The sequence below is a fragment of the Pholcus phalangioides genome, unplaced genomic scaffold, assembly GCF_987345545.1.
Source record: "Pholcus phalangioides strain wild (caught in Gottingen) unplaced genomic scaffold, Ppha-v1.0 ptg000014l_1, whole genome shotgun sequence".
NCBI classification, from domain to species: Eukaryota; Metazoa; Arthropoda; class Arachnida; order Araneae; family Pholcidae; genus Pholcus; species Pholcus phalangioides.
The window spans coordinates 19,865,864-19,883,167 of NW_028301607.1; the positions used below are offsets into that span (position 1 = coordinate 19,865,864).

General features: G+C 36.3%; 1 protein-coding gene and 1 long non-coding RNA gene across 11 annotated transcripts in view; both read right to left on the minus strand.

Annotated features, from left to right (window-relative positions):
• Positions 1-3,379, minus strand: LOC149078240 (uncharacterized). 3 transcript variants are annotated; one of them, XR_016193917.1, is made up of 3 exons: positions 2,894-3,379; positions 1,274-1,591; positions 1-652 (listed from the first exon to the last, which is right to left on the minus strand). It is a non-coding gene; the product is annotated as an uncharacterized LOC149078240 (long non-coding RNA). The 3 variants fall into 2 exon arrangements; XR_016193919.1 differs by lacking the exon at positions 2,894-3,379 and having other exon boundaries at positions 1,274-2,479.
• LOC149078238 (DNA-binding protein P3A2-like) overlaps positions 1-17,304 on the minus strand; it is a 247,483-nt gene that overhangs the window by 62,201 nt on the left and 167,978 nt on the right. For all 8 annotated transcript variants that reach the window (XM_089241841.1, XM_089241842.1, XM_089241846.1 and 5 more), the window contains one exon: positions 8,906-9,064. In XM_089241841.1, the coding sequence (XP_089097967.1) occupies positions 8,906-9,064 (159 nt within the window). The remainder of the gene's footprint in view (positions 1-8,905; positions 9,065-17,304) is intronic.

The following is a 17,304-nucleotide window of genomic DNA, read 5'->3' on the forward strand; positions in this document are numbered from 1 at the left end:
GTCACTTTTTAATCTCCCACAGGAGACTGGAGGATAATACGGCCCTGTTTACAGTTAAATTCAACCATTTAAAAATTCATGAAATGTATGCATTGGCTAACAGAGATCAGGAAATAACAGATTGGAAAGTTAAAATGAACAAACATAGGGAAGGATCAAGATCACTAAAAATATTTTAATAAAAACTATTTCCGATATCTTTTTAAAACCAAAATCAATGAATTCCTCACACCTTGATTAAGTAATGAGTCAACTCAGTTACATTTAGTTTCATTGTGCATTTATTTTATTTTCTTGCAAAATTTGAGGTATGGCAAGAATTTAACTGCCAGGACAATACATTGCAGCATAAAACATTAGAAACACAAGACATTTTATAAGCAATACTACATTCAAAAACTGAAAACATCACAATCAAAAATTCACAAAGATAAAACTTGGAAGACAAATGCAACATTTGTGCATGCCCTTCTGGTCAATAATGCTTTCCCTCCTTATTTTTGACTGCATTCACACATATAGGTTGGAAAAACACACCCGCAGTCAGTGTTTACCGCTCCAAAAAAAAACAAAAAACCACACAGTTCACTAGCAATAGTCATCATTACCGCTGAGCATCCATTGCCTCGATGTTAAGAGTCAGAAGTTCTGTCTGAAATAATAAAAAAACTATGTAATGATAGTTAAAAAGACTGCATAGAAGCATGTGAATTATTAAAACCTGACATTGTATCAGACAGAAATCATTACAAATATCCTGAAATTTAGTAATGGAAAAAAAATTTCACATAAAGGGTGAGAACAGTGTTCAGACAACATACGTGTATAGTACTACAAGAATAAATTCTGTTTGATAGTTTGTATAAAGATATCACACCTTTTCTTATTTTATGTCATTGCATAGTGACAGTTTTCATGGAACGTATCATAAATGACTACTAAACCAGACATGCACCTCAGCCATATTGCTCTGTGGAACTTCTAGCAAATCGATACATGTTTGAATGTGTGTGTCCGTGTTGTGAACCTAATGTGAAGCTTGTTTCTGTCTAATGTTTGGTATAGTGATGCCATGTGGCACCCATAGGTATAAACTCATTGAAAATTTGCAGGGAGGGGTTCAGGCTCAAATAATGGTGTCGTATAAATGCAAAAACCATATAACTGGCGCTTTTAAAAAATTAATTCCCCCCCACTTTCCACAGACGTTTCCCAAAATTCAAAATCATAAAGGATGATTATTGGCAAGAAGTTGAAATACTATATTTCTCACCAATTGTGCGTTGACGGAGTGAAACTGCTTCCCGTTGACGTAGGAAGGCTCTGGATACTTCTTGTCAAACTTTGATGGTGCCACAACAGGAATGTGTATACAGTCTATGGCACAGATAATTCCCAGGAATGTGAGCTTCTCCCAAAAACTCTCTTGCAGGTCGACATATTGGGACATCTCACATACTTATGTAGCATCAACGTATTGATGGCCTCAGTAACTGTATGGATAGAGTTACTCACAGACTGTTCGTACATCCCCAAACTGACGTCTTGGCTCAGGCTTCTTTGGTAGGCACCAGTGACATGCACATAGAACCTGCGCAAAAGTCAAATCAAACATGAGGTAGTTGTTCAAGATATATTGTAAAACTATTGTATTTGAATAAACTAATGTTATGGTAAAGTGCTACGAGAAACTTCTGTTAGAAACAAATGCTAACGCGCTCTCGGAAAATGTAACCATCACCACCCCCCCCAAAACATGAAAAACAATGACATAGTTAGTAATGGAATGGTCATTATAACGAGCATATAGACTGTATACCGTATCTCTCACTCATCCCCCCAGTGCAAAAGTACCAGGGAAAAACATGCATAAGTGAGAGCAGGGCCGCAACTAGAGGGGGGAGCAGATGGGTATCGGGCACTAGACCCAAGGGGGATGCAAATTTCATTCTGATACCTCTCCTTCAAAACGTTACAAAGGGGCATCAAAATACTCGCTTGCCCCGGGTGACCAAGCATCTAGTTCTGGACCTCAGTGAGAGAGGCATACAAGCGAATAGCATTATTATCCATGCAGTGTGCAATCGCTTCAGTACTAACAAAAATAGGTAAACCATTAAGTGAATATTTCATTGGAACAACTGTGATGGACAAAGGGTGATCTAAACAAAATACTGTAAACTTGTTTAGGGTACTTATTAATTTTACACACACATATATATACACAGGCAAGGCTTGACAAATGGAAAAAATATTTAGGCGCCTGCCCAATTTCTTAGCTGCCCTGCAAAATTTGGGAATCACAGGTCTGGGGTTGTCTCAAGAACGCAATGGGTCCATGTGCCCCCATTCCGCAGGACCCCTACGCTTGGATCTTTGCCGGTTCTTTCCAGAAAAGGTGAATTTAAAGTGTAAAACAATGAAAAATGATAGAAATCGTCCCCGGGCCCCTTCAGCCCCACCCTTGTGGGTACCATGCATGGGCATATTCTAGGACCCCCCTTAATTAACTGAAAGGGCCTGTAACTTATAAATTTTATGCTTTCCTCGTGAGAATCATAGCACCAACTCTCTCTTACGAGGCCACTTATGCACATCGGGTCGTGCCCGGAAGGGGCCCCACGTGTTAAGACGGCACTGCACAGAACTACATATTTTGTGCATGAGTTTTTCAAAATACTTTTATTTTGAAAGCCTATTGTTTTTTAATGAATATCAAAATTACTTGAAAACATCGTGAACATAAAAAATGTATAGGCCTAAATAGGCTTACGTTAAGTACTAGATTCGTTTTCCATTATTAATAAAAAAACATTCATTCAAAATGAAACACCACTACAACGAATAATTTCTGATTAAAATTATTTTAATTTAAACGTTAATTATTACTTACCTTTCTCTCAACTGTCAGCTGTGTCTCGAGTTCCGACCAGACATCGAGTTCAGGCCAACATCGGCGCAATTCCTCGAACATTTTCCTCGTAGTATTTTTCTTCAACCTAAAAAGGTTCACGAATTCTTTATCCGACAGCTTAAACGCATCCATGACGTATCTATTTCAAACCGGAGCACGTGCAGGCATTTGAGAATCGTAATAATCATTTAACAACACGTAAGTCGACGCCATCGGCATTGTTAAGCCTACTGAAATAATTGTCCTTCAGCTGAACGAGAGGTTCCCGGCTCTCGTTCACAATTGTCCCTCCCAGCGATCCGCATTTATTGTTCACGAAGAATATGGTCGCAAAAACTTCCCTTTTATCGCTCATAACGAGAAATCGCTGAGTGAACGATAAAATCGTTACCGGGGACAAGTAGATGGTCGAGCCCCTAGTCTCTCATGGGATCTTCTTCCTCTTTTCTTCCTCCTTTTTTTGCCTTCTTATTTACGGCAACCGATCTACGAAACAGATTAGCTTTCCCCACTGAACTTCAGTTTTTAGCACTTTGACTACGGCGCGGCGGCGAAAAGATACGCTGGTTGTCGTCCCCTCTCCAGTTGGAACTGAATTTTTTTTTCTTTCTTGAGTTGTGATGAGAATAAAACACGTCAAAAAGAGAGGGAAAGCAGTGACATTTTGAGGTTTATCGGAGTTTTCGTAGTGAGAGATTGGCTGCAAACAAAAGAAGGGAGGGATAAAATAGGAATAGTATAGTAATAGAATAGCGCTGGCGAGGTCTGTATATAGCTTAAAAAAAAAACACCTTGAGTAAAATCATTGAAAAAGTGATGTACAATAGAATTTCAAATTTTCTAGAAAACAATTGCTCCATATATGAAAAACAATTTGCATTTTGTAAGAATATGTCAACTAAAACTGCACTTATATGGTTCATTTTATAGTGCAATGCACTATAAATAATGGTAATTTCCCATACAAAATATTCTTAGACGTTAAGAAAGCATTGGATTTCATAAACCATGAAATTTTACTAAAAAAACTTGCTCTCTATGGAATTTGGGGTGTAGCATTAACAATGTTTGAGAGTTCTCTCTCAAACAGGAAACAATTTGTAAATATTGGAGCATACAACTCTAGTATCAACAACGTCATTTGCAGGATACCTCAGGGGTCTTGCCTCGGATTACTTTTATTTCTGGTCTATGTCAATGATAAATATATAAAATATTCAGAAACTGCAAAGTGTTTATGTATGCAAATGTCACAGCCCTTTTAAATTCAGGAAAACAAATTCCTCAAATCATAGATGAAATCAACTATGATATGAACTTATTAAGCACCTGGCTATCAGTGAATAAGCTATAACTCAATATTTCTAAATCAGTTTGCATACTTTTCAGACCTTGGCAAAAGCCGTTGGGCACTGCACCATAAAATTCAAACAGGATGAGTTAAAGTTTGCAGACTCGGTTAAATACCTCCGAGTTTTAATTGATGAGCATCTTTCATTGTCTAACCATATACTAGAAGTCAGCAAAACATTAAACTCTATACATACATATTTTTGAAAGCAAGGCATTTTGTACCCTGTTATGCAATGTGCATTTTTTTTCTCTAAATTAACTTATTGCTTGGAAGTATGGTCATCTGTCACTCAAACATCTCTACAACCCCTGATAATTGCTCAAAAGAAAATATTGAGGGTGATGAGCTCTGCCTCATTTAATAAGCTCACGGCTCCTCTTTTTAAATTCGGGTAAATTCTTCTGTTAGATAGCTTGATAAAATATCGATTAGCTATAATAATGTATGAATCACTACATGAACCAACACATATATTCCCTCTTTTCCTATCCCTTCACACAGATATCCAACAAGATTCTCTTCCAGAAACTGTATCCTGACCCCTACAGCGAGAACTAATTTTGAAAAAAATACTGTTTTCTTCTGGGGTATTCACATTTGGAATTCTCTGCCATTGAGTGTTAGAAATAAATCCTTATCATTGTTCAAAATGACAATTTAACCACCTTGGAATGAACAGTGTGCGCGTGCTCGTTTGCACATATGTACAAAAGTACTTATCACTGATAGGAGGTTTTCCTTAACCCCCCCCCTCTTGCCAAAAAACGATTTTCTTTAAATCCTGTCTTTATACATTGTCTTTTTTCAACACTTGTTCTATATAACCACACTGTTGAAGTGACAACATCGTATTTTCTGTACTGCAATAGCAATGTCACATTAATTGATAAATGGGAAGGCAATAAGTGAAATTTAAACAAATATTATGAAATGAAAAATTAATTTAACCCAATATCAAATTTTCTATATCAAATAATAAATAATTTGACAGGTAATTTAAATGAAAACTATAACTCGATTTGGTTATGTAGTTGGTTTGGTTTCTTTTGGTCAAAAGAAATAAGATTTATGTGTATCACAAGTTTAGAGATGTCATAGGGTTGAGAGCATTTTACTAGCTTTAGGTAGCCTAAAGCTAGCTTCCCTGTCTCAGCTTTCTTCATCACATTATGAATTTACTGTTCTACCGTGTCCATTCAAATATTTTTCTTTCTCGTTGCATTTTCTTTCAAATATTGTAAAATATGTAATTTAATTGTAAACCAGGGTTCGCGCTGCCGATCGCCATTGCGCCAAATCGCGACAAAATATTTCATTTGGCGAATAAGTCAAAGATCGAGTTCGCCAAATCACGAGTGTCCATTCGGCCTTTTCATGGTCAAATCGGCCATTTGACGCATGTGCAAAAGCTCGAAAGTGAAATGTTTGTTGGCCGCGAACAATGTTCAGCTATTTTCAGTACGGTTTCAGAGCAGGGGGGGGGGGGGGCTGTCAGGGACGATGAACCTCATCTAGAAGCGTCAATAGTTGAACGCACCCCCCAAGAGACTGTATGCAAAAAACAACTTGTTGCTTGAACCCTTTACTCGATGATAATCTTTCCCTCAGCAGAGATGCCATTGCGCGTCAAATACCCGGGAAAAGATGCATAAAAATTTTGTTCACGCTTCCCGTGGGACGCGTACTTCCCGAGTTTTAAGGAAAAAAAAATACGGAGGGGTGAAAAAAACCCGTGTACCAATTTAGTTTATTTTTCCTCACCGACTATTATGATCGCGATAATGTGTCGTGACCTTAAAAATGAATGAGGCTGACGAAATATTAAGTGGCGTCCCGGAATGAGATCGGCTTTTATACCGTATTTCCCAATTTCTGAGGGTTTTCCTCCTGTTGGTTATACATCGGAAATTACGGTACGTGCGCGTCTACCCACCCACGTCAGTGACAGCGTATTTACCGCGTAAATTCGCTTCGTTTTCACGAGATTCGAACGGGCGATTCTTCAAAAAAATCGCATTTGCAATCGCAATACAATTTTTCCGAGATCGTTGGAGGAAAAAAAAACGGAATCTGTAAAAACTATCATAAATATCCAGTCATCAAGCCTCTATGCGGTCGTGAGTTTCACGTCACGAAAATCAGGGTTTCGGGCCCGCTAGGTCGCTAATACGCAGTGGTAGTAGACTATTAATTCGATTTTCTGAAGTTTTCCAACTTTCAGTTGGCTATCCTTTGAAAAAAAATTCCGTTGCTACGACGCAGAAGCGGCTCTTGGGATACGTGACTCACACGGGGTGCCGCTCCGGAAGTGTCGCAAAATCCGAGATGAAAGTGTGCAAAAGTTTATTATCTAGGAATTGCAGGGCCAATATAAATCTGATATAGCTCCCATATTAAGGCATGAAATTTGTGGAAATTAAATGGTGGTAGACCACAGTTGTTGACTATCAGGGGGAGAAAGAAAATCATTCCAGCTAGGAATTGCTCAAAAAGGATTTACATGAATCAGAAGATCATCGAATCATTTACTTTAAATTTATTATTGGAGCTAAGGTTTTCTGAAATGAAAACTCTAGACTGATTTATTAGTAAATACTACATACAATTTGCTTAACTTAATTACATTTGTTTTAAATTAATTACACATGTTAATTCCTCAGTGTCGATGGGTTTCTTTGCAGCTCTTTTCTGTACCAATAGAATATTTAGCAATGAATGTAAAAAAAAAACCCCTACTATTAAATTAAACTTTTTTGTTAGTAAGGGAAAGTGCCCAAATACCACCCCTCCAAGCAAAATTGTTGACTCTGAAAATTTAGAGTTAAAAATAATTTGAGAACTGATTTAAGTAATTCAACTCCATACCTAATCGTGCTTCAAGTATGATTGTACGGAATGAATTTTTCCTAACCAAAAAAATAAAAACAATTTTGGGTTTTCATCAAAGGTATCCTAATTCCTTCCTTCCCCCCCCCCTCGTTATTATGTACACATTTATTTTAGTTGCTTATATTTATTAGCTATATTATGTATAATAATTAGTTAATATATACTTTATATTTTATATATATAAATTAGTTGTACTTATATTGCTTATATTTATATAATTAGCTTTTCTTCATAATAAGACATAGAAATGCTGACAAGTGATCATACATCAATCAAAATGAATCTAAATCAGGAAAAAAAGAGTTCCTTCTGAAACATGATGAGTTTCCCTCAGATACTCAGAGGGGACGAATTCAACTATAGCAAAAATTGTGACTGTTCCTGACTAAACGACTGTATTCGTACGCAATATTCAATTAGCGATCTATAAATATCAATCACTAATTTATGAGAAAAAAAACTTTACGTAAGGCATAAATATAACTGTTTAAATTTGATTTCACACTGTAACAACTTATAACAAAAACCATTTTTGAAAAATTAAAGCGTGAATGAAGAGAGCAAAGCAACTGCATCACTGCAAGTAGTCAACTGAATGGGTTTGAAGAGCTTTCCTGGCACTTACACAAGATAGCAGCTCTATACATGCAAATTAGATGGGGACGAATCTGCAGCAGGGAATGGATTTCGGGCACTTTCCTCCAAATCTTTGGATTGAACTTGCTTTTAGAAATCAATTATTTATTTGAATCACAGGGGTGCCTTGTAAATGATGTGGGGGGGGGGGGCAACTTTATTTTTTTTCGAGAGGAACCCACTTTCACTCACAAAGGACCCAGATTTTACCAATAACCTGTGTCATGGGACTCAGGTGAATTAGAGTGGAGTGGCATCTCTGCCTTAGTATCATGAATCTCATTAAAACACAGTTGCGGAACAGAATAAATGTAAAAAAATATAAATAACAGTATTTCTGTTCCTGTTAATGGTCCCAGCAGGCAACAATTGAATTTCGAAAATGCTTTTGAATTGTGGACAGCAAAAATTATCTCTGAAATTCTGGAGAACCAAAATATTTTTTTGCACTGTAAAAATTTACATTTTATATTAAACAATTTTTATTTATACATGATTTGCATTTTGATTTATATTTTCATCTTGAACTTGATATAAGTTGTTTTTTAATCTGCATTTTATGATGCATCAATGTGGCTAAGGTTCTCTCTCATTTGGCTACAACTTTTTTCATCTGATTAGCCAAATTGCTACAACTGATAAAAAGTATGGGTGAACCCTGTTGTAAACTCTAATTTGTATAGTATTATCATAATTGACTGGGGACAAATAAATTATGTTATGTCATTACCAAAAGGGAATGATAAAAAATATTGACACAGTCTGTCTTCTGTTATCACAACATGAACAAAAGCTGACACACCCCAACCTATCAAATCAACTACCAGTGGGCAGAGTGAAGATGTCCTTAAGAAAAAAAAAACGCCAAGTATTTGGGCGCATCATTGCTCAGATATCTTGTATATGCCGCTGAAAAGGTAAAACAGGATTATTAAACAGAAGAAAAAATTATTACAGGTGAAAGAGAGTCAAGTTCTAAAAAAATGATTATTGGAAAATACAGGAGTTTCCAGCTTGCTGAAAAGTGCCTGAAAATATGATAGTATTTTTATTTCTATTCTATGTAACAAACAGAGAATAAGATAAAAGGTTGCCTGCCTGCTTTTTTTTACCTTTTGTTTATCTTCTTCAGTTCGTGCATCACTACGTACATTTGCCCATGGCAAATCTTTAGGCCACCATGCTGGCCTGGTACTTTCTCTGCCCCAACCAGGTTTTCCTCGTCCAGTTGAATATTTTAACATCAAAGGAATGAATGTCCGCAATTGGGCCTGGAAATTTAAAAATGAAGACGAAATGAGAAAACTATAATTAAAACTCAAACATTACTTGATCAGACTGAACGCAAATTCAATCTATTGATTTATTTTTGTAATTATCAATATAAATTGTTATTATGAAACCTCTTGACAGTGGCCACTCACGGGACCAAGAAAATGTAGAAATTATTGAGAGTTCACCGTTAAGAGTTTCAGCATTTCTGAAAAACATTAAATTATTGGACTATATATGTTAATCAAGATTCCCACTCAAAAATTAGAAAAAGTAAAAAAAAAAAGTAAGGCAAAAGAGTAAGACAGAGGAGGTGGGTACCCCCAGACAACATAATAGTATAATAAAAAAAATCTCAATTTTTTTTTAAACTTATAATAAAAAAATTTATAACACTACTTCAGTATTTTATAACATTGACTTGAGCTCAAGTGACAGAACTGGCTTGGTTACAAAAAAAAATTTCGGATAAAATACAAGGTCCAATGTAAAAAAGTCCAGGTGAACCAGATAGTTTCACTGCGTTGTCCATATTTTTTTAATGGGATTCGTTCACATTTTATCCTTCAATACCAGTGTAATCTTTTTTTGACAAATGAAGCACTTTCATTTCTAGCTCTTTGCTGAGCATTGTAGATATAGGTTATGCCTCTTCATGCCTTAAAAACACAGAAGACAATGCTATTGGGTAGCATCAAAATCACTGACCCTAAAATAAGCCTAAAGTATCCAACTGCTTTTTTGTGATGCAAACTGTTGTTTCCCCCTTTTGTCGTGAGTTAAATGATATTATTTATATTGCATGTTAAATGATACCACATATCAAAGACTCCAATGAACTAGTTTCATTAGCGCGACATTTTATATAATACAAGGAAATTATGTTATAATTTTGCATGTTAAGCACCTAATAATGATGTTTACAGCAAAACAACACAAAAAATTGAGTGAGAAAATTAACTTACAGTTACATAATATTTTGATTTAAAAAATTTTTGATCGTAGTCTGCTTTCTCCTGATGAGTGCCGTTTCTTCGCTGCCAAATCTCACCATCTTTGGAGCATCACTATGTCGATTCCTAGCTTCTACTTGTTGTTGAATGTATTTATTTGCAGTTTCTAGAGCCTTAACTCCATCGTTATGTAAAATTCTGAAAGCTCAACAGTTGGTGCTTGATCCTCACTGAAATCGCAATTACCCTCGTGTAACGTATCCACGGGCCCCCCAGCGTTAAAGTCCAAAGTTAGCATCATATAAATTTTTACTTGTTTTTCATCAGCGGCGGTGGTCGTGTGGCAGCGATCGAGGCCAATTGTGATGTTGCCGGCATGCGATCGTATGCAGATTATTTTTGTGAAATGAATTTTTAGCGAGAGACGCCGTGTCGTCGGTGGATGAATGGTCCTAATGTTAAAGCCGGTTTATGATGTACAAAAGCGCCTCTCGATCTCACTAACCGCATTCACCTCTTGCTTTGGCTACTTGAGTAGCTTGTTCTCGGCTTCTGTCATGAAATTTCAAAATAATGTTATGATCTAAATAACTACCATTCTTGTTCCCGGCGGGTCTGGTGAAGATGTTTTTATAAAAGCTAAATAACCAATTAACGAGTCTTGCAGTTCAACCCGTGACTAGTTTTATTGTACTTTATGAGCCATTTCGGTAGTGAATCATGAGCTGAACGATAATTATTAACTAATTTTATTACGGAACAATATTTACATCTCATTCCCGTCATGTTGTCATTCCCTTTAAGTGTTGCCACCTTCGTACCACATAATACTGTTTATTTTCTGGTGTTGCCAGATACATAACAATTCTCCCACACTAAATTAAGAGATGATTAATGATACAACAATACAATCAAAAGTTATACACAAGAATCAGCATTTGAACAGTCACAAGTTCAATCTTTGAACTGGTTTTCTGGAGCGAGTTGAGCGTTTCAGTTGAGTAGTCTGAGCTGGAGGAAAAATAGTTCTTGTTGATCGAGGAGTTGCATTTGAAGTTTGCTCTGTTTCAGTAGAAGCATCTACCATAGATGAAGTCTTGTGTTGACAAATTGCAGGAATCTCTCGTTGGCTTACATGATCACTAAAAGTGACAGATTTCTTCAGAGGGAAGTGTCTCATAGGAATAGATAGTCGAATAGGAGTTGGAGAAGACGGTCGATTGACTTCACACCAGGGTTGGTAAAAAAACCGGTTTTTTTTATTTAAACTGGTTTTTTTTGTTTTAAATAGTATTAAAATTGATTGAATTGAAATTTCTGAAAAATCATTCAAACTTCTAATAATTAACTAAAATGAAATGGTTATTAATGTAATTAACACTATTCCCATACTAATTAATCAATAAATATTTCTTACATTTTAACAAAAACCAACTTTTGCAATTTAATTATTTTTTGCTCAACTCAATGGATTACTGTGTGTTTGAAAATTCTTTCAATGTTATTATTAATCATATAGTATATAAAGGTTTTTCTCCAGTTACTTTGTATGTTAATTAGGAAGCTATTTTGAAAAAAGTAATAAAAATTAAGTGAATATAATGTATTTAATGAAACATAAATGATGCAGATTAATTAGCAATGATTTACGATATACAGGGTGATTATAACTAAGGTTCTGATTTCAAAACACTGTAAAAAAATAACGATTGTCAAAATGACTTGAAAATTGACATGAATATTCCTGAAAAAATGCAATTTTATTTGGTAAAGGGGAAAAAATACTTAAAAATGTAAAATTAATGACATCATCCAACATGTGGGAAATTTGCTCGCAGAATGGAAACGATAGCCAGTCATGGCAAAATGATACCTTAATTATAGCATTGCATGATTTCATAATTCATGGAAACATCACAAAAAACGAAGTAATTGAACGAATAACTACAACTTACTTAAGAAATGTTAAATACGTTGTCCAACCTGAGGTTGAAAGCACAAAAATTGTTGTTCAACAACAGAATCTGAGTATGCCATGGTCATGATGTAGATGTGCTTGCAATTCAGCTTTATTAAACCAAATGCCCCCCCCCCCCGTTAATATTCCTGAGGAACATCTAACATATAGGGAATGTGCTGGAGGTTGCAATTCAAAGTTTGCAATCTGACCACTGTTTATTACACCCACAGCCAGAAGTTGCAAGGGTTAAGGTGCATCCTGTCAAAATGGGTCTTCAGCAGCTGCTTTGCTGGTATTGCAATGTGCATCTTGATAGAAGTTCTATCCACACACTGATGCTGTGGAAGTGCTGAAATGATGTGGTTGCACAAAATATTATACTGCTGGCCATGTACAGCATCATCTACTTCCACATTTTGCACTTTTTTTCCTTTTGCAAAAGAAGCTTCCATTGCTTCAGGAGTATCCATGTAAATTTTCAAGTCATTCTGATCAGTACTTATTGTATAGTTTTGGAATCAAAACTTAAATTATAATCACCCTGTATATAGCTGATTATTTTTCATAAATCTGTTACAACTATACAGTAGAACCTTGATTAACTGGGCTTAACAGTGTGTGTGTGTGAAGGTATAAAAAAAAACAACTATTGAATATTAAGACTGGGAGATATACAGTAGGAGATGTGCTACTATTTATGAGAATGAAAATGTATGTGAGGTAATGTAACTACTAGTACACTGGTCTTTGTCCTTTAAGGACAGCTGATGTCTTTATTGGATTATAGGACCACCTGCCCCTAGCATGATGGTGTCACTACTGTAGCTGCTTCTTTGTGAAGGGAAAAAGAAAACCTGTGAGATAATACACCACTACATTTAGATGTGTGATACAATCCTTATTCATGAATTTGCTAAAGATAGAGCATCAGAATGTAGCCAAAGGGAAAATGTTGCAAGAATGAGAAATTTTGGCTTTTGTATATAACTTTAAATAACTAAGATACTTCATATGAAAAATATATATATATATTCTGGCCACTTGTATGAGACTTTTTGAAAAAAACCGCTTATAAAATCTTATGTCATTTAAAGATATACCATCAGAATGTACCCCAAGGATATGAAATGTGGTAAAAATGAAACATTTTAGCTAATAATGAACCAATATGATATTTTTCAAGGAAAAAAATGATATTTAGGCAACTTTTATTTGATTTTTTGAAAAAAAACCAAACTGGATTTTTTAAAAAAACCACTTGGTTTAAACCAACGTGGTTTAAACCAAACAACCCTGCTTCACACCGTCGAAGTTGTTCAAAATGTCTCTTGATAATGTATCCATCATCTAGTTCAACTAGGTAATGAACACGACCCAATCGTTGAACAACAGTTCCATACTTCCATAGGCTTGAATGAGTGTAATTTCTTGACTGTACTCTATCTCCTTCCTTGAAAAATTTGTCAAAGACTGGCTGTGTTGCATTGTTCTTGTATGACCCAGGAGTTGTAGGTTTGAGGAGATCTAACTTTGTTCTGAGATTCTCTCCCAACAATAATTCTGCTGGAGTCTTTCCACATGAAAGGGGTGTAGCTCTGTACCGAAACAGTAGTTTACATAATTTTTCGTGAAGTGTTCCTCGTTCGAATCCCATGCATTTCAGTTTTTCTTCAGGGTTTGGCAATAACGTTCTGCTTGTCCATTTGTTGAGGGATGACCAGGAGCTATCATTCGTTGTCGAATACCATTTCGTTTGCAGAAGTCCATGAATTCTTGTGATTTGAAAATTGAAGCATTATCACTAACAAGAATTTCTGGCAGTCCATGTCGACTGAATATTTCTCGCAGGAAATGAATTGTAATAGCAGAATCTGGAGCTTTCTTCATGTAGTAGATTTCTGGCCATTTAGACTTTGCATCGATGACAAGTAAGAAAAAATGTCCCATGAAGGGTCCCGCATAGTCCATGTGAACACGTTGCCAATTTCTTGTTGGACTTCCCCAATTGTGCACTGGAACTTTCTGTGGATTTTTCTTGACGTCACAACAGCTCTTGCAACTTTTCACTAGACTTTCTATGTCAGAGTCAATATTCTTCCAATAGCAGTAATTTCGAGCAAGTGCTTTTATCTTCACTATTCCACAATGAGTTGAGTGTAGTTCTTGAAGGATGGTTGGTTGAAGTATCTTAGGTATTATTACACGCTGTCCACGAAGTAGAATTCCTTCTTGTAATGTTTTTTCTGGGTCATATAAAGTTCTTTCCATCACATTTTTCTTTAGTTCACGAAGATCATCATCCAATTCTGTTTCTTTTCGGATTTCTTCAGAAGTAATTGTGTCTGTGGATATATGTCTAATCACTGATGCTTGCAGGATATACTCATCATCAACAGTGTTGACTTGTACATCTGTCAATGGTAAGGGACTTCTCGACAAATAGTCTACATTTGCATGTTCGGATGATTTTCGATGTCATAGTTGAAGTTAGAAAGGAAATGTGCATACCGCAACATTCTTGTAGCTGACAATGCTGGAAGTTTTTTCTCTGGATGCAAGAGAGTCATCATTGATTTATTGTCCACTACCAATGTGAATTTTCGACCAAAGATGTAATCATAGAACTTTCTGTATGCCCAATATACAGCTGTAGCTTCTCGATCGAGCTGGCTGTAATTTTTCTCGGCAGCTGTTAGTGATCTTGAAGTGAATGCAATGGGATGTTCACTTCCATTAGGCATAATATGCGATAATATTCCAGATAGACCATGTGGACTAGCATCAGTAGCCAAAGTCACTGGAAGTTCTGGAGTAAATGGTATGGGGACTTGGTCACGAGCAATTTCAGACTTGATTTTTATCCATGCTGCTTCACAATCAGCTGTCCAGTTGAACGGAATACTTTTTCTGAGAAGATTATTTAGTGGGTGAAGTAACCTTGATGCACTCTTGATTACATCTGGCTTGGAAAGCACAGTGCAGCCTGACTCACCTATGTCTGAAAGTGAGATTAATAAGGATTGGCAAGACTTGAGTGAAGAGGGTGTCCCTGACCTACCCTCTTCTGATGATACTAGTGGGGGTGATTTGCCTCCATAGTTTTATTACTATCATCTAACCTTTTATCGATTGTAAAATAAAAGCTGTTCAAGTCAATCTTCATCATAGTCACTCTGCTTCTGCCATACTTGGTATGAAGATGACTAGAGACGAGATTGACATTGTCTAGATACAGGAACCTTGGACTGTAAATGGTAAAAGTTTAGGTCTGAAGGTCAAGGGATATAATTTCTATTATGATGTTCTCAGTGACAGACCCAGAGATTGCATTACTACCAGTGCTAAGCTCACTGTGATAAATCTTGTAAAATATCTGAGTAGTGACACTGTTGCTATCAAGATAGCTTATGAAACTCAAGGACATAAAGAAAGAAATCATCTTCATGTCAGCATATCTTCCATTTGAAGAAAAAGATCCACTTTCAAATGCTGCTAAAGAACTTTTCCAGTATTGCAGCGTGGGTAAAAAGAAACTCATCCTTCGTTGTGATGCTAATGCTCGCCATGTTTTATGGGGGAGCAGTGATTGCAATAAACGAGGTGAAGATCTTTTAGAATATATATTGCATTACAATCTGCACATTCTTAACAAAGGTAATGAACCTACTTTTGTTACTGCTAATAGAAGTGAGGTTGTTGACATTACATTATGTAGTAGCTCATGCTATGATCACATTGAAGACTGGAAGGTCTCTGATGAAATCATGCAGTCAGACCACAGTCTGATCATGTTTCTCTCTCTCTCTCTCTGTTGCAGGATCAATTAGAACAGTAACAGTAAGTAGAAAAATCCAAGGTTAACTAATTAGGTTGCTTACAAAGAGGATCTTCAAGCCTTGACATCTGGTCAATTTGGAAAGTTTTCCTCCATACTCAATTTGGAGCTGTCTGTTGACCAGCTGCAACAAATCATTTTCCAATCTTTTCACCAAAATTGTAAGACTACCAATGCGGAATCACAGAAATTAGTGCCTTGGTGGTCAAAACAGCTGAGTAAAATGAGAAAAGGCTGTAGAAGGCTTTTTAATAGAGCTAAAAAAAATGGTAAGTGGCAGGAATATAAAACTGCACTCACTGCTTATAATAAAGACATCAGAAATTCCAAGATAGCCTCTTGGAGAAAGTATTTTGATATTAATGATATTCCTGCTATGGCAAGGTTGGTCAAAATTATGTCCAAAGAGAGAAACTGGTTTGAATACCATCAAGCTACCTAATGGTAAATTTACAGAATCTGGGAAAGAAACTAGCTGAAATGCTTAGAGTACATTTTCCAAGATCTATTCCGACTGACAATAGTGCTAGTCATCATGCTCTTTCTACAACTACTTGTAGTAAGAGTAAATGGGATCTAGCCAGGGAGGTGGTCACATATGACAAAATTATGTGGGCTATGAACTCCTTCAAACCAAATAAAACTCCTGGTATGGATGGAATTGTTCCAGCTCTCCTTAAGTCCTTAAGGAGGGTAAACAAATTCTTACTCAAATTCTCTGCAGAATCTAGATCATTTATTGCTTTTGAGCATGTACCAACTGCCTGGAGGCACACTAAGGTAATTTTTATACCAAAAATTTGTAAAGATAATTACTATGAGGCTAAATCTGTTAGACCAATCAGTCTCTCATCTTTCTTACTGAAGATGATGGAGAAACTCATTGATAGACATATTAGAGAGCAGGCCCGTCATTTTGGGGGGGGGGGGGGAGGGGGCTTTTGAAAATACACTACAAATGGTATATATATATATATATGTGTATATATGCGTACTTTTAGTACATGCTCTTTGCCCCCCCCCCCCCCCCCCCCACCGGCAAAAGTTGAAATGACGGCCCTGTTTGAGAGGTTGTTTTAATGACAGCGCAGCTGTCTACTTTTCAATATGCCTATCAACCAGGCAAATCCACTGATACTGCTTTATATAATTTGTCTCATATACTAGAGAGAAACATGAATGTTAAAGAAATAGAATTGGTTGTATTTCTTGATACTGAGGGAGCCTTTGATAAGGTTTCTATTGACACTATTCTTCGAGAAGAAGTGTTAATAAGACAATTATTAATTGGATCAATAATTTGTTATCCTTCAGGTGCATAAATGCATCTCTATGTGGAGATAACATGACAATTCATGCACACGCTGGATGCCCACAGGGAGGTGTACTCTCTCTTGTTTTGTGGTGTCTAGTTGTGGACTCACTTCTGGAGAAAATGACTAAATCTGGAATGGCTTGCATTGGTTATGCCTTTGAAGAACATCAAGTTCT